This window comes from Prorops nasuta, unplaced genomic scaffold (genome assembly GCF_024137725.1).
Source record: "Prorops nasuta isolate Cenicafe-Biocafe unplaced genomic scaffold, Cenicafe_Pnas_1.2 PNAS00008, whole genome shotgun sequence".
In the NCBI taxonomy this organism is placed as follows: domain Eukaryota; kingdom Metazoa; phylum Arthropoda; class Insecta; order Hymenoptera; family Bethylidae; genus Prorops; species Prorops nasuta.
In genome coordinates, this window is record NW_027116805.1 from 5,188,736 (window position 1) to 5,210,469 (window position 21,734).

Below are 21,734 nucleotides of genomic sequence, written 5' to 3' on the forward strand. Positions count from 1 at the left end.
CGCTTTATTTTAAGAGGCAGAATTGTTGGAGGAGAGTGGGGGTGAGGCGGAGGAAGCTTGGGGTAAATATGGTAATGTATTCCAGCTGGATATACGAAGGTAATCGCTGGGAGAATGTTTCATTAAACTCGAAATATGTATCTCGACGTGAAGCTTTTTCCGCTCTCTTATATTTCCCTCCCAGCCACCCCGTAAAAGCTCAAGCTCGTATTAAAATTAACCAATCGAACAGAGGAGAACGCCTCGCTGCCTGCCAAACTTTTTCAGTACATTTTTTAAAATATCACAATCCAGTTAAATATTTGCTGAGAAGCATTTTATTTCTACGAGCTTTCCTGCTTCGGAGCTTTCGAGGGATTTTCCAGGGATTCGGGCAAATAATATGTGGATGGACAAATTATAATCTTACGAGTGACAAGATTGGGACAAAAATGTATTTTCTTTTTGCAAGAAAGTTTCGGCAAAATTTTACTATTGGGGATGAGTAAGGGGTGGAGGGGGTGGTATCGACTTTCGGCGAAGCTTAGCCGACGTCTCGTCGGTCGTATTACGCGAAATTTAATAGAGAATGCCGCGTCACGTGGCGTTGGTGGAGAGGACAGGGGTGGAATTCTGATTGTATCGTATCCATGATGATCCAATATGTCTGCCATAACGGTACGCGTAGATAGTGTACGTGTAACACCGACGTATTTGCTACCTCTCGACCCTCTCGAACGACATTTCGCCAGATCACGCCAATCCCCTTGATTGAATACATCAGCATTCATCAGCCACCAACTCAACGCTCAACGTTTGCTTCGACTAACGATACACTCTGGCAGCCCCTACTCCCACCCACCATCTTCTCAAACTCTCCCTATTCGACTTTCCTTCTGACGCCACTATACACCTCTAATCTTACATAAATACCACCTCTTAATATTTTCATCATTTTTCTCCCTTCGTCATTATTTTTTCTACAGAGATTTACAAGAGTGGGGGAAGAAAAAGAAAACAAGGGAACGTCTGCTCAAACTCGGTCTATATCACTTTCTTCCTCACACAGCTATCCATTTAATTTTCCATAAATACCTTCTCTTAATATTTTCACAATTTCTTCCTACGTCTTTATTTTTTCTGCATGGATTTACAAGTGGGGAGAGAAAAAGAAAACAAAGGACTCTCTCTTCTTGAACTCAGTCTATCCCACTTTCCTTCTCACACAGCTACACCTAATTTTCCACTAATGGCTCTTATCAGTGTTTTAATAATTTCCTCCTACGTCAGTGATTTCATTGTACGTTCTGCACTGATTTCCAAGTGGAGAAGAGAAAAAAGGGGAAATATCAGTAGGGGCAAGGGTTACTTAGTCGTTGCTCTATTTTCTCGTGTTTCACCGATGTAGCCATCATTCTTGCTTCCAGGGAGACGACATTGATATTCGACAAGCGTGCACACGATCGAAATGCTTTTTCCAGTAGGAGACGGAGATCCTGCAGGAAAAGGGTGGCGGGTACTGCGAGCTTATGGTCGATTGATTCGCAGTGTTGTCTCGTACATCCAGGGAGACGATCGCTTTCCAAACCGATCGCGCGATGAATACGCAAAGAGATTTTAATAGCTTCTACGCCACTCAACCTTGTCAATCGGGTTTCCTTCAATCCGTAGGAATTTACCACGAAAATCTCACCCAACCCCCGAATATACGTCGTTCGATCAGCTTTCGCACTGGTTCCTTCTTTGCTTTCTGCCACGGTCAGCTAATTCTTTTTTCTCGTCAAATCCTGCCTGTAAAAATTTCTCGTTTTGGTACTCTGAATAGCGTCGAATTCTCCCCCCGCCCCCCGCCCCCCTCACCCCTCCCCCAGGGATTTATGACGATTTTACTTTCGTCCTCGGCAGACCACTGATACGAGAAACCCTGCTCGAGCCTTCTGATTTTTTTACCCTGCTGGTGGAGTAAATTTTTTACGTTACAACTTCATGGGACCAGATTCGTCTCCTTTCTATCCCCGGATTAGCGTGGAATTTTTTTTCTCCCAGGGGATTGAATCTTTCGGTGGCGCGTACGAGTCATAAAAATCGTAGACGCTGGTTTCTGGAGCAATTTCGATTCAAACGGGGTATCATGAGTATAGCAACCGTCTAAGCGGGAGTAGGAAAGCAATGCATAAATTGGAAATCCTGTTGGATGCAAGAAACGAATCAATAAGCGGAAACACCGAGTTTCGAGATATTCCAGGATTAATGGCAGCTATCGAAATCAGAGACGTAAAGGGGTTTTTCCGGTGGATCCATGAGGAGGTGTTGGAAATTAATTGGCAAAGGTGAATCGATGGGAATGAATTGGCTTAAATTAAGATAATAATCCTCTCTCTCTCTCTCTTTCTCTTTTCGCCTTTCACTAAATCCCGCCCCCCCCCCCTCTTCTCACGCTAAGTAACACAAGGATCATCCCACCTGCCAGTCGCTAGGGAGGTAGTGGAAAGGGGATGATAGGGGGTTGCAGAAGGCTGTTTCCGTAGAGTTATGGCCGGTATGAAACCCATAGCAAATGATGCGGGTGTACGTGACTGGCAAGTGAAGCTTCATCCCTGTCCAGCCACCCCTTTTGCAGCAATCAGCAATGTGAGCTGGCTAGCCTCGAAATAAATTCAATAGGAAGACCATGCTACTATAAAGAGTTACCGCAAAACTTTTAACTTTCACCACTGCTTTATTATAGCTTCGCGTGTACTCATCAACATTTAATCTGGATTTTCACCGAAAATGCATCTAATAAACCGTGTGCATCTGTCTTCGTGAGTTGAATTACATTTTATTTGATCTATTAGCACACCTTAGCATTGTTGGCAATACTTTACTCGTTAGTGTCATTTTGTTTCTGATTTATATTGACTTTAGTTAATTCCGTGCTTTTTCTTTCTATTTAGCATTCTTTCTTGCTCAATATTGATATTCAGTAATATTACACAATTAAGGAATGCAAATTCCTTTCCCGATTTATTCGAAGAATCGATTCGACCTCGACGATTATAAATTTACCAAGAGTTGTATCACTGAGGAAAAGCGTTAATTATGTTGATGGTTATGTATATCAGTGATCTCATTCGTATCGTTTTTTGCCTAATGTTAGGAACGGTTTATCTATATTAATTATATTGGCTGGTGTATATTCGCAAATTGAAACGCCTTTGGAATATAACAGTTGGTTCTTTGATATTACATCTTCAATGATAGCTTAATTAAAAACAGTTTTCAAGAAATCTTCATGTATCGATTATACCGATTTTCTTTTGTTTGTTTTAATTTCTGATTATTCAATTCGCACCCCCTCTATTTCTAATTCGAAGGAAATTTCTTCATTGTTTCGAAATGACAGCAGAGTTTGTCAAGGTGTTTTTTCTCTTCAACGTTATAAATTATATTATTAACCGGATCGTTGTTTTGTCCTTAGGTGGAAAGTTTTATTGTCGAATGAATCGAACGTATAAATTTCTGTTAGATGCGTGTGTGTAGATAGGAGCTCGTAAAACAAGAGGACGTATTGATAATTAATCGAATACGGAGCAGCTGGAATGGAAATTGACAGATAATATTTTACGATATCCAGCCGATTTCAGGGGGTAGGCGTAAAATACAGTTATAACAGATGTGTGGATTGTTTCTAATTGCTTTTCAAGTGGAGAAAAGAGGCCTCCATCTGCCATTTGTTTCTAAAATTCTATCATGGCCGATAAAATTGCAAATCGGTGATACCAATACGACGGTTCAATGTAAGACTATTTTGAATCAATGAAGAAGGGAAAGGGGATGAATTTTCCTTAAATCAATGACCGTGCTAACGACTCACCAACCTCGTTTATTTTTTAGAGGAAGGAACCAGAATTTCTCTAAAAATCACAATTTTTATCTCCAATCCAATTAACGACTAATATATCAATTTAAAAATCCAACCAGCTTGTAAATTTGTATGAAAGCATGAAAAAAATTTGTCGGGATATAAAAATCATTTTTATTTCCATACCATAATTTTATTCGAATTAAATATTAACTGCGATTGAAATTCTCGATTGGATTTTATAGCTGCTAATCTTAATTTGAGATTTAACAAAAGCATGCATTATTCAGTAGTATAGGTCAGCGTGTGTGGGTAAACTTGTACTATTTTTACTCTTTTTTTTTCTAGAAACGTAATAAAGATAGCACCTCCAGAGTAGAATTATACGTAAAGGCGGAAGGTTAGGTTTTTAGTTAGTCATTCCTGGTCGTCCCGAGTACTTCGCCGACACGAAATTTAAGAATTAAAATTAAGTGGAAAAACAGAACAGTAAAAATAAGAAGGCCGGTTGACCCTTATCGACCTACCAGACAGCTAAAAAGCTACCGTAGACAGTAGTTCCTCTGTTATTTAAATTCAAATAAATATAAACACGGATAAATAATGAGAAACTTTTATTCTAGCTTCAGTTACAGCAGTTACGAGTAAAGAGCTTCTATTCTTACGCTTAAAATGAATGTTGGGAATAAAAAATAGGCGTCTGCAATACTTTTCGTGCTCAGTTTACTAGATTTATTCATATTTTAGCTCTTCTTTGTTAAATAGATTTACAGGAATCAAGAGATTTTTCAAGAACGATGTTGAAATCTCTCGATACATTTTTCATTTCTAAATAAATTCTTAACACATTTTCTTATCGCGTCAATGTAATTAGTACGATTTTACCAAAATTTCAATTATATTTCGTTCCTGTATTGAATTTATGCAAGGAGAAGATGGTGGTTTGGTAAGAGAGATGTCTTGGTTCCTCACCAGTAACAATTGACATAGCTTTTGTTTCACAGGCGAGTTTGTGCCAGGATTTGAGGGAAACTTGGAAATCCAAGGTGAATCCAAGAAGAAGAATACGAAGAGAGTCTTGGGAAACGGTTTCAGGAGGGCTTTACGATCTTACGCGAGGGGGGGGGGTGGGTAGCAGGAGATAGTGATAGATATAGAGGGGCTGGAGGGGTAAAGAAAGATAGAAAGAAAGAGAAAGAGAGAAAGACACACATATATATATATATATATATAGGTTCTGGCAGCTCGTAAGGCTTGGCGAATCGCACCGTAAGACTTCGAAAGGAATATTGGTCTCAGGACAGGCGACCAGATTCCTTCAGTATCGCTGTCTCTACTTTTATCTAAACGACCGAGAAACGCGCGCCTGTTCACTATTCTAGCAGAGTCATCTTCAAAAATATTCAAGAAAATTTTTAATGCTCCGAAAAGCTTCTGGAGCGAAGATCGAAATGGGTGACTGAAGTGGAGGAGGGGCAGAATAAGAGGATGAGAAAAATTGAAGGACGAGCTTCGTGATACGAAGCAGCAAAAATCACACGGAAGAATTTCGAATCGAGCGGAAGTTGCGAGGACACTGGAGAGCATCGGGACACTTATCGCTGCTAGCGTGGATAAAAAAAGGAGGGGGGAGGAGGGTGGATATGACCGAAGGGGGATGAAGGATGGAGTGAAAAAAATGTCGCGAGTGTTTCCGGTTGACTGGCTGTTACGTAGAATCGCTGCCCCTCCTGAAAATATCGGCAATTTGTCGGCTGCCCAGCCGGTGTTGCGTGACCTCCAACCCCCAACCAACCCTCCTACGCCCCTCATCTGCAAACACACGTTTTACAGGCAGGATATATCAGATCTGCACTCGCGCTCGTGTTCCTCTGCATTTCGGACCATCGGAGCGTTTTGGAATTCCTCCTTTTTATCAAATCCGCCCCCTACCACCCCATTTGACTGCTGCCTCCGTGCAGTAAAAATAAAAAATTCAGTCGGAGCAAAGCAAAACTAAATATTACGTCAAATATTGATGAGCAGAAATTTTATCGAGCTGTTCGGACAAAATTGTTGGTCGAGACTCGACCAAACGAGGATCGTATAGGCGATGTTGAGTCAAGGGTTGATTTTATAGTTGGAGGAATTCGCGTTGGGGTGTAGAGAAGTGTTTAACGGTAAAGAGAAGATGTACATATATGTATCGATTTCTTTATTATTATAAATCGTCGACAACACTGGGGTAGCAATTAAAAAGAACGTGTAACAATTAAATAATTAGCGGTATTCTCGGTACAGTGAGTAGCAAACACACTTGAAATCTAAACCCAGTTACGCAATCCTTTGTTACATAACAATAAAGGATTGTATACGCACGGCGTGACATGAAATAAGGAAGATTGAATGTACAGCAAAATAGTACGAGATAATTAAATAATATAAAGTAATACAGCACGTAAATAAAGTAAATTAAACTAACTTGAGTTAAATTGGGTAGAGCTACATGAAGCCGATATGGTGCGAGTCGAGAGATTAAACGTAAGGGACGACTCGAGATAACTCGAGACACCCCAATGTCCAATGGGGTGGCAGATCACATGGTGATCTTCCGATAAGGATAATCAGTACGTGCCTCGGACACCCCCCCCCCCCCCCTCCCCTCTTCCCCGTCCACCATGGAGAACAAAAAGTGGCAAGATCCCGATATAACCAGATTAGCAATCATCCTGCATGCCTTTCTTCCCTATTTTCCTTTGATTTCCCGATACGCAGCAAGATTAACGTCGATCAACTTCACCTCGCTTCCTATCTTTTCCCAAACTTACGAGAGATTACTCCTCCTTTAGCTCATAGGATTAAAGACGAGCTCACGCAAGAAAATGTGTCAGTGAGAAAAAGCAAGGCTATTTTTTCGTTCCCCTGCGCTGTTCTATCGGAATTTTATTATTACTGCTGTCATTGGCTCGTACGCTGCAATAATTAATGGACTTGGTTTTTCTCGATGAAGTGGGGGAAAAAAGTGAAGAGATCGGTAAATGGGGATAACGAAGAAAATGGGCAAGGAAGAATCGATAGGCCATCGGTGTTGTTGGCTCGTGGAGGGGATAGGGGTGAATTGGGTGAAAAAGTAAGTGGCCGTTGAAGGGCTGTCGCAACACGAGAGGCCAATCGACCTCGGATGGCAGGGAAAATGGAGTAAAACATCCTGGCAGCCGGAAGTCGATCTCCGTTGGCTGGCAGCGGAAGATATTTTTAATATCCGGTGGAGTGCTCCGAAGTTTGCTCCTTTTCTTTCCCCGCGCCAACGTACACACACCTGCACCCACATACGCGCTAACACACACAAGCTACTGTCAACGATATCCCATTGAAATTGCGCGGAAATTCGATCCACGCATACTTATTTGCCGCCGGCAAAGCGATTTGATATCTGCATGGCCACAGAGAGCCAAACTACCATCCATTTTCACCATTTCCATCATTCCCGTATGTTTTACATTCCCGTCCCATGCCATGGTCAATCAAGTCCCGTATCCTTCAGTCTATACCCATTCTCGATTCTTCTCTCTCTCTCTCTCTTACACACACGCACACTCTCTCTCTCTCTCTCTCCCTCTCCTTTTGATTCCTACTCTTGTAACGCTCACCCTATACTCCCACCCTCTACTCCCTCCCCCACTATTCGCTTCTCCTTACGTGTAGAATCGGCACTCACGTACAGGCCGTTTCAGAATCCAATTTGTCTGCGATGTTTCAAGCCCGGCGTGATTATATATGGCGGCGATGCTCGTTAAATTGCCGCGTTTCGCGGAAGATTCCGAAACATCGAAACGCCAGCGTCTTTTCGTGCCGAATGAGAAAACGGCGCCGTAAAACGCTACTCGTAAACCCCTTCCCGATAAGCTTCACGGAAATGGCGCCTAATATCGGATCAATGCCTGGCATCCCCCCCCCCCCCCTCCTCCACACCCCGCCTATCCGTGCAGTTTCTTCGTGTTCCAATCCACACGATTTCTTCTTCCTCTTTCTCCCCCTCAATGTTTCGAAATATCATTCTTGCTTCGATAATTTTTCCCAGGGACAGAGAGAGAGAGAGAGAGAGCCTTGATTGAATTTTACTTATAGGAAAATTGAGGAATTAATTTGTTGGCGCGTTTTATAATTTTATAGAAAGATTTTAATTATGGTGTTAGCAATCTAAATTTAATTTGTAATTTATATTTTCATTAATGCGCCACTGAAATTTAGCGTAAGGTAAATGAAGCTTGAAAGTTATGCGAGGGTAATAACAATAAATGGGGGGAGGGAGAACTGCGTGATGTAGGTGGTAATTCAAATGGTGGAACTATGGAAAAGCAGGTAACGTCTGATGCATCGTTCCACAAATAGTTAATCAGAGTTTGCAGCAGTTATAGTTATTAATAATTAGGTTACATTTCGGTAAGCAAGATAAAAATCCACTCTACGTGATCCAGGAGACGGGGAAAAGATAATTAGACGATTCTAAAGTATTTGTTGTAAATATTTTGCCATTTTTCCAAAGAGAAAACCTTTAATTTGAAATCATAAAACTTTGAGAAATATGTTTCCAATACATCGTTGCACTCTTGATGAAGAAACGTTATAACAATATAACACGTGATTAAAAAAGTTGGAGTGGGGTAAACGGTTCGCCGCCAGAGGCAATAGTTACCTGGTGACCCAGTCCAGTGTTCTCTGTACCTGCTCTAGAAACCAGCGCCTCAGGGAATCAATATATATTTTTTTCTTTACTAAACAAGACTAAAGCAAAAGTTATAAAACAAGCGGTTAATTAAGGAAAAAGTTCTCATATAAACGTAATAATAAAATATTGCATTCGACGCGCAAAGTTAATGAAAAATAGAATTTACGAAATAGGAACGATTGGTTCTTCATGAAACGTAAAGGTCGAAGAATAATAATGGCCATTAAAAGAGGGGCAATTTGACATGGACGTATCGACAAGAAATAGTTATTGCCGACGTTAATCCCAGTAGGAACGAGACAATTCATAAATCGACGTTGCATTTTTTCGGGAGCTGGGTACAGGGTAGCGGAGGAGGGGGTGGATTCGGTAAAACCGGAATTTGATGTTATCTCGCTACAGTTGCAAAACGATAGCATGGCAAATACAAGTAAAGGGAGCACGCGGAACAAAAACCGGGGCGAATGAGGCAAAGTGTTTGTACGTACGTGAAAATGGTTTTAATGGCGGTGAAGTCTCAGCGTTTGGTCCAATTCCTATTTTTAAGCCCCGCCACCGGTACTTGGGTGTTTTCCCACCGGTTGTCCCGCTCCCTCTCTCTCACTCTCTTTGCTCTCTTTTGCATTTCTCACGCGTACAGCAAGCCGCCATCGCCACCGGGGTAGAACGTTCGCCACTAAATTTTTCTTGCCGCAGCTGCTCGCAAAAGACCTCCCGTTCTGGAATGTGCTATTGGCTCTGAAAACTTTTCCTGCTTTTCTTTTTTTTCCTAGTTTTCTACCACCCTTCTACTCACCCCCTCGATCGTTAATGAGTTTCAAAGAGAAACAAAAAATGATTATCCACAGGAGAGAGAGTATAGAGGAAGCAAGCCACAGAATCCACTGCCTTATTTTTCACGAACAAAGCAACCCCCGTTTTTTCATATTTGTAAAATAATTGAAAAGTTTATTGAATAAAAGAGTAATGGAAAAAATTGTCTCGATTTAATTGGATTAATTGATGTCTACGATGGGTTTGTGGGATAATTAAAGGGTAACTGGTGGCGAGCATCGATGATTGTGTGGGTGGGGATCGATGGAATGTATGGGGTAAAAAGTGGATGTTCAATAATTTTCTGTGCTTTTCTGTTGCAGTGAAGTACTTGAGGGAGGTCACGCCATACTTCAGGAAAGCTTCGATCATTCAGGAAGTGGGCTGGGAGCTTCAGAGAGGATTCCTCAGTGCGACCCCGCCGCCCCCCAAGTCTCCACCGAGGGCGGACACGCGTTATCTACCACTGCAACTCTGCAGGCTCACTAGGACGCATCCTTCGGTTGATCCTGGTAAGTCCATGATATCCCTACTCTCCGCATCCACCAATCGATTTAGCTAACAATAATAAAGAAATCTTGCAATCTTTCGAACAACAACTATGTTTCTTGTATTTATATACGTTGTATTCATTTAATATATCCATAATTGATTATCGTAACTTAATATTTTTTTTAACCGTCAAATTTTGTCTTGAATAAAATCACCAAATAGTCCTTCGAGTAGAAATAAATTTTACGAATTATTCTTGAGAAAATAGTGGATAGTGCAGTCATAGAATCGAATCTCCAGTTTCGGTTACGAAATTGGCGTAATCTCTGCAGTAGTGGTGGAGATGGTGAGGGTTAGAGGGGGGATGAAGAATCAGGAGTGATTTTTCCGTGTTGGATAGAGCAGGTGGTAGTAAGTGGCTCTGGAGGTATCCAGGATTGGTCCGAGAGTCTCGATCGACACACTCTCCCCACTTCTATACCTTTTCTACCGAAACTCTGACAGGAGGGTAGAAAAAGAACTATGAAACTCCCAGGCATCCCCCTCCCCCTGTCGACGGGGCCGTTTAACCACCTTTAGCCTCCTTCGGTTCCCTATAACTTCTTACAAGGCTTCGTACCCCCTCCCATCGTGCCATCAGGATCCACCTAGAAAACGAAAAGGCCTTGACTATCTTTCCTTAGGGCCACAGTCGACTTAATGAAAGCCGAATGGGCTCTTAATTCTGTAAAGCTTCCACCTCAGCTCTCTTTTTTTATTTCTACCACACGCCAAGAAAACCGTGTCCTGGGCTAGAATGTCTGTGAGTGAGAGAGAGAGAGAGAGAGAGAAAGAGACAAAGAGAAATAGAAGAGCTCGTAAGCTAAGAAAAGCAATCAGAGACGTGCTGTATCTTTAAACTGTATCTTAGCTAAGCCACGTTTGCTGCGCGATATTTTTTTCTTCTCTCCTCTCTCCTCGTCCCATTCTTTCACTCATCTACTTCCAGCCTTTAAATCAGCGTCGGGTGATATCACAAAATTCATAATTTTATTTTATACCACTCCGCATTTTAGCCGCGCGTCTCTGTTTTATAACTCATTCCAAAATATCTCTTATCAATCTTACGATCTCGCACTATCGATCTTTACGACTAGTTTTATAACTCGATCTTGTTCGGTTTTTCGAACCCCGGTATTCCGCAATTCTAGAAATAGAGGGATCCGTAAATTTTTCAATTTTAGTCCATATTTGTTTTAAACGATTACTCGATCATATTAATACGAATCGTTATCAAAAACCCCTGTTTTGTTTTACGTCCAATAAAAGAGTTTATTCTCAATTTTACTTTTAACTCGAAGCTTCAAATTTCGGTGAAAAAATAACACGAGAAGTATCCGAAGCTATTAAATATTGATCGATCTATAATTCTCGAGTATACTGTCTCTACGCAATTTTGTGAGTTTAGTTTGGTGGTTTAAAAAGGTAGATGTGTGTCTATCGATTGAACAAGAAAGGTTAAAAAATTGGATATGGTAGGAGGATAATGAAGAGTGGATGTCCGGGGGCAAATAGAGGGATAGCAATAAGAGAAGGGAGTCGAGCGTCGATTGAGCAGTTTTATCGGGAAATTAAAAAGGAGCAGCGAAGCGAATCGGCTAATTGAATTTGAACGGCGAGATGACCACGGTTATCTCTGTCACTGACGGTACGCTCCTCTTCACTACATACGTGTTATACGTATATATGTATATGTATATAGTCCACCGGAAGTACAGATCCAACCTAATTATAATCAAAAATTACCTACCAACGAATTGGGGAGTCCTCGATGGGCGATACGACGAGGAAGAAGTAAAAAATAGAAAATTACATTCAAATCCAATGACCACCACCTCGGTCAATTATCATTCTCGCTATCTCCGTTGATAACCCCTCTGCAAACATAGAAATCTCATTTTGATTATACCGTGGACAAAATTAAGTTGATCAAACCGTCCGATTTTTCCTCTACATTCCTCCACTTTTTCTACTTCCTTTTCCATTTCTTCTTCTCCCTTTTCCCCTTTATTTCACTCTTTACCGGCCAGAACCACTTTGGCACCAAAAGTTAATCAGCGCCCGACTCGAATCGTGTAAATTACTAATTTCACCGCATCCTCCTATTTTTCCCTTTCATCCCCGGTTTTATTGTGCGCCACACACCACGTGCAACTGCGGCGCTAAGGTCGTTTGTTAATTTGTCTGCAGCTTGCTGGAAATAAATCCGAAAACTCTCCTTTTCGCTAAGAAGTTTTGCATATTTGGCCGCTAATCGAATTTCGACGATAAAACGATACAGTTTTTGTTGTGGCCTCGTTCGTGAGCAGTGTCGAATATTATTGGTCGAAGATGATGAGACACAGGTACGTACCATTAATCTATACATTCATATACATATATATATATATATAGTACATCCGACAGTAATTAACTTGGTAAACTGCAACCCGCGAAGTCTGCGAGAAGGACCACCCGGTGTGGCACGGTGCGTCCTTTTCGCCGAAGACTAGAGTAGGGGTGGTGAAGAGGGACGTAGAGGAGGGGTGGGAAGGTTCTTGGTGGGTTACGGCCTGATGGAGCTGTTCTGGAATTATACACGGGGTTAGCCCTGAAAACCAGCCGGCAGCCAGCTTTTGCCCCGGAAACTAATTTAACTCTTGCATCCACCCCCTTCCCTTTCATTCCCTCCCCAGCTATACCCCCACCGTTATCCTCGCGCGTCCTGTGCCAGCCTCTTTGCTCAACCCTGTCAATGACCAAACTTGGAATAATCCAAAATTTCAATCTAAAAATCCAACTCCCCCATCATTGCTGTACATTTACAAATTTATAAATAAAACATTCAACGAGAAGAGTGCGGAATAGCGGGAAAAAATGTTAGGAGTCGATGGAATTTTGCAGATTTTTGTCGAGTCTCGAGGAAATTTGGCAGGAAGTTATCGAAGGAGGGTGCGGGGCTGTGGGGGAAACGGCACGTGCAGAAGATAGAGAGAGAAAGAGGAAGAGGAGAGGGGCATTTGTGGCTCGATTTTCAACTGGAAGCTCGTAATGAGAGCCTCGCCAAAGGGGCTTCCCCGGCATAATGCAATTCCGCTTGTTACTGATAACAGCGACGCAATTTCGGAGCACTCGTTACCACCCCCCAGCCCTTTTCGCGCTACCATTTCTACCATCCTGCCCTACCGAAGCAACTTCTTCCAGCAGCGTATCACTCGGAGACCCGCGCTACGTTTCCGGAATTTTCCGGATACCGCCACAAGATTTCAGCTTCCGTCGACCAGCTGCTGCTTTCAACCAACGGCAGTTTAGCTAACGATATCGGTCCAAAAGCTAATTACCCTCTGCGCAAAATCTGCTGGCTACGATTTTCTCCAAATCGCTTTAAACACCGCTAGATTTCATTTTCGAGCTCCACCTGCTTACGGGACTTTTCAATATTTATCGTTTCTATCGCCTCGTATATAGGGTGTCCTAGAAATACTGTCGCTTTCTTATTTTCCCAAACTTTAAACTTTTCTTATACTCGTAGCTTTCAGAGTTCAAAAATATTCCAATACACGTGGATAATAGAGACAAGATTTTTTCTACAATCTTTTTTTCTCTATAATTTTTGTACAATTTCTTGATAAATTTACGTTCCGAGAACGTCTGGTGTACGTTTTAGTAGAATCTACAGATTTGTGTCGGATGAATTTCGTATTTACAATAATTATGTGCTTGGCTGGCAAAGTCGAACATGATTACTACACCGAGAAGGTGGTCCAGGTGAATCCCGTAAATCCCAGGCAATCCCTGGGAATCAGGATTGCGGTGTAGGGAGTGATTGCAACTGCGCGATAGCACAAATATTAATTAATCGACGCGAAGGCCAGAATGGTGGGAGTAAGGGAGGGGATAGGGGGATGCCGGGCAAAAGAGGCTCGAATATCGCAAGGTTGCCTCTCAAAGCAAATCGCGCCAGCATTTGGCATTCGCCAGACGTTTGCTCGTAGAATTATTAACCGAGCGTCCCTGCAAACTGATTTCCAAAACCACCCCTACTACCCAACCTTCCTTTGCCCATTTATTCTCTCCACTACTGTTTTGACATAGACACTCCAAAACTCGTGAATTACTTGTAACTCTCTCCCTCTTTCGAACAAGTTACAAATTTTTAACGATAGAAGTTCCATAAGAAAAAATGTGGTTTGAGAATTTCTAGTGAATTCACAAAGCATTTCAGGCGAGACTTTGCTGGTATTGTAAAAATTGTTGCTTTTCGAGAGATTGAGCTAATTTCTAGGATATTCCGGCGGAGTATCCATGGGATAATTTCGTTGTAGGTGAGCCGGCTATAAAGGTATTCGTAGATGTCGTGTATGTCTCCTTTGGATCCAGGGGTAGGTGTCCCCAGCGCCTGACCCTAATGTCGTCCTATTGTCCTGCACGCCCGAGCGAGCCACCGCGAATCCGAAACCTCGTTAACTCTCCGGAAACTGTTAACAGCGTCACGTTCGACGGTATTGCGTTGTGGCGTTGAAAGCCTCAGAGCCCGGCTCGATCCAAACCAAATCACGAGCTTCTACGAACAATGTCCTACACTTCTCTCTTCACCCCCTCTCCAGCTCCTTCGTCACCTTCCAATAACTCAAACGAAATCTGTCACGCTCACTTTTACCAAGATTTTCCACATTCCGAAAGCGTTTCGCTGCATACGAAACTCTGTAACGAACCTTTCTACCCCTCGCCAACCCACCCCATCGTTCCGAATGCTCGCTGTACGAGAGTAAAAAAAAGTTTAGTCACTATCATATGAAAGAAACCTCTTACCTCCTCAGCGAGAAAGGAAGAGACAAAAATTGCTCACATCACGAGTTTTACGAGCAATAATAAGAATGAAATGGAAGTTTGAGCGTAGCTGATGACTCGTGTGAAGTTTCTTGTACGAGTCACGTCAGTGAGAAATCAGGATGCTTTCTGGATCGTGGTGAGTGCAATGGGAGGGGAGAGTCGAGAGCGTGGGAAAGTTTGGTGAGAGTGGAGGGGAGAAGGGAGAGTACAGTTTGACAGGTCGGGGAGGTGGTGGATAGGCAAGGGGTGGGAGGGTCGCGATTTCCCTCGATCGGGAAGCAAACGAGCGTACGTAACGAGGCATGCGTCGTTTGGTGTATAAAAGTTCGTAACGTGTGATGAAAGTTTTTGGGGAGGGAGGACAAGTTTGTGGGCCTACTGTCGAAAAGGAGTCGGATGCTTCGTCTTTTGACTCCCTCCCCCTCTACGCATCACCACTTCCGAAACGTCCCGATGAGCTGTACAAGTCGAGAAATTGCGAAACGAGGATCGCGCCAGGATGCCGAATACACGTGTCTCGTGACCTCGACGACTCTATCCGGAGCTGGCAAGTCTTCGCTCCCCTCGGAGCTCTACCCCCACCCCATTCCTCATAGACCTTCTTCAACTCCGACAATTAACGTCTTCGATCAAGAGGCAAGCGAGCCGCTGCTTCGATCCATCAGAGACTGCCACGCCTGCCTCGCGTTTACTGCCCAGATTGCAAAACTACTTCAACCCTTCCCCCTCTTAAGCCCCCTTATAAAAGTTCCTCCGTTCTCTCGTCATAGCGAGCTTTGCTTCTCTAATCCAAGGGAAAATCATCGAAATATCTCAGCCATATTCCGAATTCCAGAGATTGAGCAAATTATTCCCAATTATTCAAGCAATAATCCTTCTTTATTATTTGTTTATTAGAGTCTTAGTAGTTTTTTAAGATACAGTACCTACATTGGTAACGATTGTGACGTACTTGAGATGGGAGAACGCGTATATTAAAGTTGCAAAGAAGGGAGAATTTTTTCGTAATGATAAACTATTTCAAGTATTTCTTTTCAAAGACAGGGAGTGTAATTTTTTTCTTTCATGGGATAATCTTAGCGTTAAATCCTTAACCAGTAAATCCCTTGGAACGTTGCATTCAGCAAAAGTGTCTACTGCTAAAGGATTACGGGGACAGTCGGAGGAAAGTGTCGAATTACTTATCGAATGAGGGGTGAGGGAAGAGAAAAGCAAGGGATGGGGTAGCACGAACCCTCTCATTTTCAGAGGATTCGAGATAACGAGGGAAACCCCAAGGAAAGGGTGTCGTAGATGGAAGGGAGGGGGCTGCGTCTTGCATTTTCGAGCGATTCCCAGGTAGTACGGAGGGGGTGGTTTGAGGGGAATTTAAGGGAGTCGAGGGGGAGGGAGGGTGCAATTTTCTCACCGAAGGTAGTCGCATTTCACTCTTTGTGCGTGGCTGCTGCGTGTGTCACGCCCCGCCTACTTCAATCTATTTCACGATGGGGTGGAAATAGCCAGGGGCGATACGAAGAAACCGTTAAAAACTCGGCTTAGCTTTTTTTACCTCTCATCATCTCCACCACTTCCTAGCTTTTCGCTCAAGTACTAACTCCTTGAAAGGAACTGAAATTTCATCTCTTAATGTTTTTTCTCCTTCCCCTCACCTACCACCCTCCCAACGCCTTTTTTACAATTTGACACTTATTACTCTCATAACAATTCCGTATGCTTCTACTTTCATATTTGTACACGACAATCGTACACTATCTCGTGTACGGATTATAAACAAAGTCTTGAGAATGAGTAACATACGGTTATTATATTTATCTTTTGTATTTTATCGTTCCCATTCTACGAGTTTCATCCGGCTTGGCAAATATTGATAAATGTTGAAAGGGGGAATTGGTTATGTTGCTGGAATCATAGTGAAAAAAGGGGAAACATAAATTAAATACAAGCGGAGTAATCAAAGTTACAGGGTGTTTCGCAAACCGCAGCAGCAACTTTGCGATGAATTGCCAGACGAATAAGAGCTTGCGAATACACTTGCGCAAATCCGTTGCATTGGAAACAAAGCGAGTTTTGGTACAGGGATCCACCCCACCACCCCCACCCTGTCCCTTCACCATCATTTCTCCAATACCTAATCCAATGAAAGTAGTAATTAAACTATTATCCTCTTATAATTGAACTATCCACTTTCGTCGAGCTCCACCGCTAATGAAATGATTTCACTTGGCGCTTGAATCGATAATAGCTTGTAAAGTTTTGTCATAATGAGAGAAGGGGCTGGATAAAGAGACTTCCGATAAAACGAGAACCTTGAATTTCACTCATCGAATCTCTCGATTTACATCGTTATCCAATTTTGTCAAATTATATCAACACCCTAATTGATTTGCTTCCCAACCCCACCTTTCTTCAGCCTCGCAATACCCGTCTTTCGCCATTAGTTTGAAATAAGTGAAATAATACCGAAATTGGTCAGACGGTGGAAAATAAATTGGAAATCGATCGAACTGGAAGCTTTTCATGCCAAGTTTTGTAGTTTCTAATAGCATTATTATTATAATTATTGGCTACTCTTCATGTATAATATCGACAAACGCGCGAGTTAAAAAATAGATGTCGAAGAGGGGAAATTGGTGAAAGGTGCAAGAGGATGGCCTCTCGGCAAGAAACATATTATACTGCGCGGTTTCCCATATTTTCCGGTTGATGACTGTTGACGTAGGTCCGCGTGCTAGTTGCCGCCCAGTGGTATTTTTAATTAGCAATTAGCAGGCTAACGCATTAATTTCTGACTCGTCTGCCGCGGGTCTCTGTTCAAGGGGTTGCGGTGGGGTAAATGCAAATAGGCGAAAGCTTCGTCTACCAACCAATTGATTGAATTGAATTGACTCTGAACTCGGTGTAGTCGCAGTCTCATTTCTATTTATCCCCTACCATCGACCACCCCCAATTAAAATCATGCTCTCCTTCAACCCCTCCCACAATTTTCGCCTGTTGAAATTCATATACGATTTCTGAAAGTGACTGTATTTTGCGCCATCTGTTTTTATTCGTGGCTATAACTTTATCGATCCTTGCTCGTCGATGCTGAAATAGATATCAGAAACAAAGCTAGAGATTGCTCCAGAAAGCATAAGAAATTGACAGAAATTATCGTGTGTTTGTGCTTGAAAGCTTTGAAGAAAAAGCTCCACTTATAAGTAGTAGTGTATCAATCTTATCGGTAATTCTTAGTCAATTATAGTACAAAGAGATTGGACTTGGTTTGTGAACAATTTTTATCCAGCCCAACATACACTCTCTCTCTCTCTCTCTCTCTCTCTCTTTCTCTTAATTTAATTTAAACATTTTCGTTGTTATATTTTTAATGAAGTAAAACTGTGCTTCTTGCAAGCGTTTTTCTATATTTACATCCTTCAACACGTATGTCTGAACCTTGTAAAGAATAAAAATCTACCTCTCTCCCTCTTTCTCTCTCTTTCTCTCGACCGAGCTTTATTCCTGTTACCCAATTTTCATCTCCTTGTTGAAAAAGAATTAATTTATACAAGCAAAACATTTTTATTTGCAAAAGCTTCAACCCGTTTGGTTCATTCTCTCTTCATTTCCCCCCACCCACTCACTCTACTGTTTTTTATTGAAACAATTCGTGCAAGGAAATATGATGGACATTGAATTTTTAATATTCAGTTCAGCAATATCGAGAGAGGATTGCGAGTAAATTTAAATTATAAATTCTTGTTTAAATTTAAATGAAAGGAAGGAATTATTTTTAAAGAATGGCCGAGTGTTTGTTACAGAGCTGGTTCGGAAAATTTGTCGTCCGTTAGTCGTGGTTCCTTCGGGGTTTGGTTTTTGGGTCTGGTTGGGTACAGAGGTTCTCGTTAATATCAATTAATAAGGGATCCGAGCGAAGCGATGTCGGAAGTAGTTATGGCAAACATTGGCAGGCGCGTACACGCTTCATTATTAGTCGTGTTTGATGATTAATTACCGGTGGATATCGACTGGGACATTGCATATGCGATAATGAGACGACATTAATTGTTTTTAGACGCGACTAACCACCCATCAAGCTGGACATCGCAATGTCAGAAGATTATTTTTACGAGCAACCAGCACAAAATTTCACCAAACTAGCCACTCGTTAAGCCCACCCCTCAGCTTGCAAGCCCTTCGGATGATCAAACCTTCCCTCCAATAAATGGGCCAAAATTGATTCTGAAAGATTTATCGCTACTCTCCGTATTATCCACTGCAATTTTTATTCCACCCCTCTCTCCTCCCCTCCTCTCTACCCAATTCCTCATCCATCTGTCAACACGATAATCCCCAATGTCACTCTATCATTACTACGAATCATTTCGAGATGGAAGATTGTCCTTTATCGTTGATGAAATTGGAATGATTCGTAGGTAGCAAGGACGATCCTCAAAAGGAATAAATTAATAACATTTTTTGTAGTTGCGTGAGATAAATTAAAAAGGCACGATGTAATAAACTGGAATTGAATTGGTATAAAGCCAGGGTAGATGAAAGGTTCCTCGAGGTTATTGTCCCGAAGATTTGAGGTCAATTTGAGAAATTTTTCCTGTATAGGTCCTTGGCTTGGATTTCACGGGGCTCTCATGGCGTCCATTGTTGCCAGTTTCTCGCGAATCGACCTCGCCAATCGATAAGGCCGACAACAATCTTCGTCGTATCAAAGAAATCAACGAATCCACCCCTTTCTCAGTCCCTCAGCCAAGGGAATTGGCAATTGTGAGCGTTTTCAGGTGTCATCGCGCATCCCCTCCACCCTATCCCATGCACCCTCACGTACAAGCAACCTACTCGCGTTCCGGATTCGCCTTTATTTTCCCTATCAAGCTCTCCTGGCCTTCGTGAGAATGAAACCTCTTTTCATTCGTCCTGAAGATCCCTCCAATAACCCCTCGAATAGCGAAATTCCTTATTGTGCCTCGTAAATCAACTCTGTAAAAAACCGCAAATAACGTTCCTTCCACAACACAAACCAATCCTCCTTGGTAATGAAATAAACCATTTTTACTCGCAATAATTTACGATTGAAAATTATTTACAGTTTTTACATTTTTGTTGCACAATTTTATAGAAACATCCTCATCCACCTCAGTGGGTGAAAGAGAATGAGGGAGGGAGGGGGGGGGGGGTGTGTGGATGAGGTGCAAAACTTTGAAAATTATAGGCGATTCTCTGGGGAGAGAAAGAGGCTATTATTAGTTCAGGGTATGATATTAACGATATTACTGTAGGATTGGATGATTATCGCTGAGTTAATTGACAAATCGGATCGCATAATGCATTCGCGATTGTTTCGTGGTATATGAGGAAAGCATAGTGGGTAGGGGACGCTAAAATATGGGCCAGGATAATTTCTGGCTGGAAAATACGCCGGTATCTGGTAAACAACGTGCCGTTGTAATTGTAACGAGGTCGTTATTGTAAAATTTGACCATAGATGAGAAGTGGGCTCCTCTCAGGCTAGATTTACCATATCGTACAATAGGCGCAACAAAATAAACCAATTTCCCACGTGCTTTACGGTATCGTCGATGGGTTGTCATTAGATAACCACCTCGCAAAGCAGGACAAATGTCCCTCACTTAAATTCATCTAGTTAATATGTCTAATTTCCGTTCGCAGCCAATTTCTCGTGTGTGAAATCGTATAGTTTTATTAAAATAAATGTTTGCAAAGCATAGAGAGGGAAGGTTTGTTGCTTCTTCTTAAAACCAAGCACATATTTTTCTACGTCATATGGCAGGCAATTTAAAAATTTTCCGTTGACACAAACCAGCCTTTATTTTTATCTCCAATTCGAGAAGCCACTTATTCCAGATAACCATTATAGTCTAAGAATCCAATCTTAGCTGCACGAAAATAGCCAGTAAAGTTTCTACGAGATAACCAGTAGCCAATGTTCTGGACAAGACCACCAACGACGAGTTATTCCGTAATTGGTCGTCAACGGGTTAATCAAACGTTTCATCGTTCGCAATTAATTCGTAATTAGACCCTCGATAAATCGTCCAGTCCCATCAATGGCGAATCGATCGAACTTGGAGGAACAAGGGGAGAAGGGTAATGTTTGTGGAAAAAAAATCGAAAGTGCGCTAATAAAGAAAGGAGTTTTCTCTTTCTAAAGGGTAAGAATGGCGGGGGATAAAGTTCAGTTGCTTCATTTTCCATAGTAGAAATATTGAATTCATATTTACGATAACGCGCGAGCTTGGGCTATTTTTCTGGATTGCTGGCCATGTTTTTTCCTCAACGGTTGGAGATATAGCAAGATAAATTACAATCGATAGGGAAAAGGGCTCCTAAAACTTTTCTCGCACGTAAATCCCGGTGCCCAAAACTCGGAGTAAAAGTTGCTGGAACAAAAGCTGCCGCGACGGCGCTTTCCTTCCAAGTTTCTCCCGTAGGAAGCCAGAGTAGCTCGGAGATCCTTCTGGATTCTCGTTCAACTCTGGTTCCTATCGGTGTACTCGACTGACAGTCCGGGGGCGATATTCGACGTGTCCAGGGGATGAAAGCTCGTTAGATAAACAACTCGTACCCTATTAAAGGTTCCTTGTCCGGTTGTATTTGAAATCCACCCGGATGTCTGAGAAATATTAAACTTTACTCCTTGGAGTAATGGAAGGAATTTTCGAAATCTCTTTTCGCCGAGGGAGGAAGTTGAGCGATAAAAGTGCTGCTATGGAAAACTTGATGAATAACTTAATAAATCACGTGGTATTAATTAACGCGAGAAATATGATTAGGTGGTGTATGGAACGTAACAAATGTTTTTACACGCGCCATTTCGTTGGGAGTGGATGTCGTAGAGTGTAAAAAGTGTCAGGGCAGGTGGCGCAGGGGGTTAATTGATTGACCACGACGTAATTAAACTAGCCAGGTGTTTCCCCGGAATAACGAATACACTTTTAGTCGTCGAAAATGGACAATTCCTCTCTCTCTCTCTCCCTCTCCCCCTTCCACCCCTACCCCCTCTGTTCCTCCCACGTTCGCGTGTCAAAGAAATTG

General features: G+C 42.2%; 1 protein-coding gene across 3 annotated transcripts in view; it reads left to right on the forward strand.

Annotated features, from left to right (window-relative positions):
* Positions 1 to 21,734, forward strand: part of Syn1 (Syntrophin-like 1) — a 200,728-nt gene that overhangs the window by 123,156 nt on the left and 55,838 nt on the right. For all 3 annotated transcript variants that reach the window (XM_066730411.1, XM_066730414.1, XM_066730413.1), the window contains exon 3: positions 9,668 to 9,856. In XM_066730411.1, the coding sequence (XP_066586508.1) occupies positions 9,668 to 9,856 (189 nt within the window). The remainder of the gene's footprint in view (positions 1 to 9,667; positions 9,857 to 21,734) is intronic.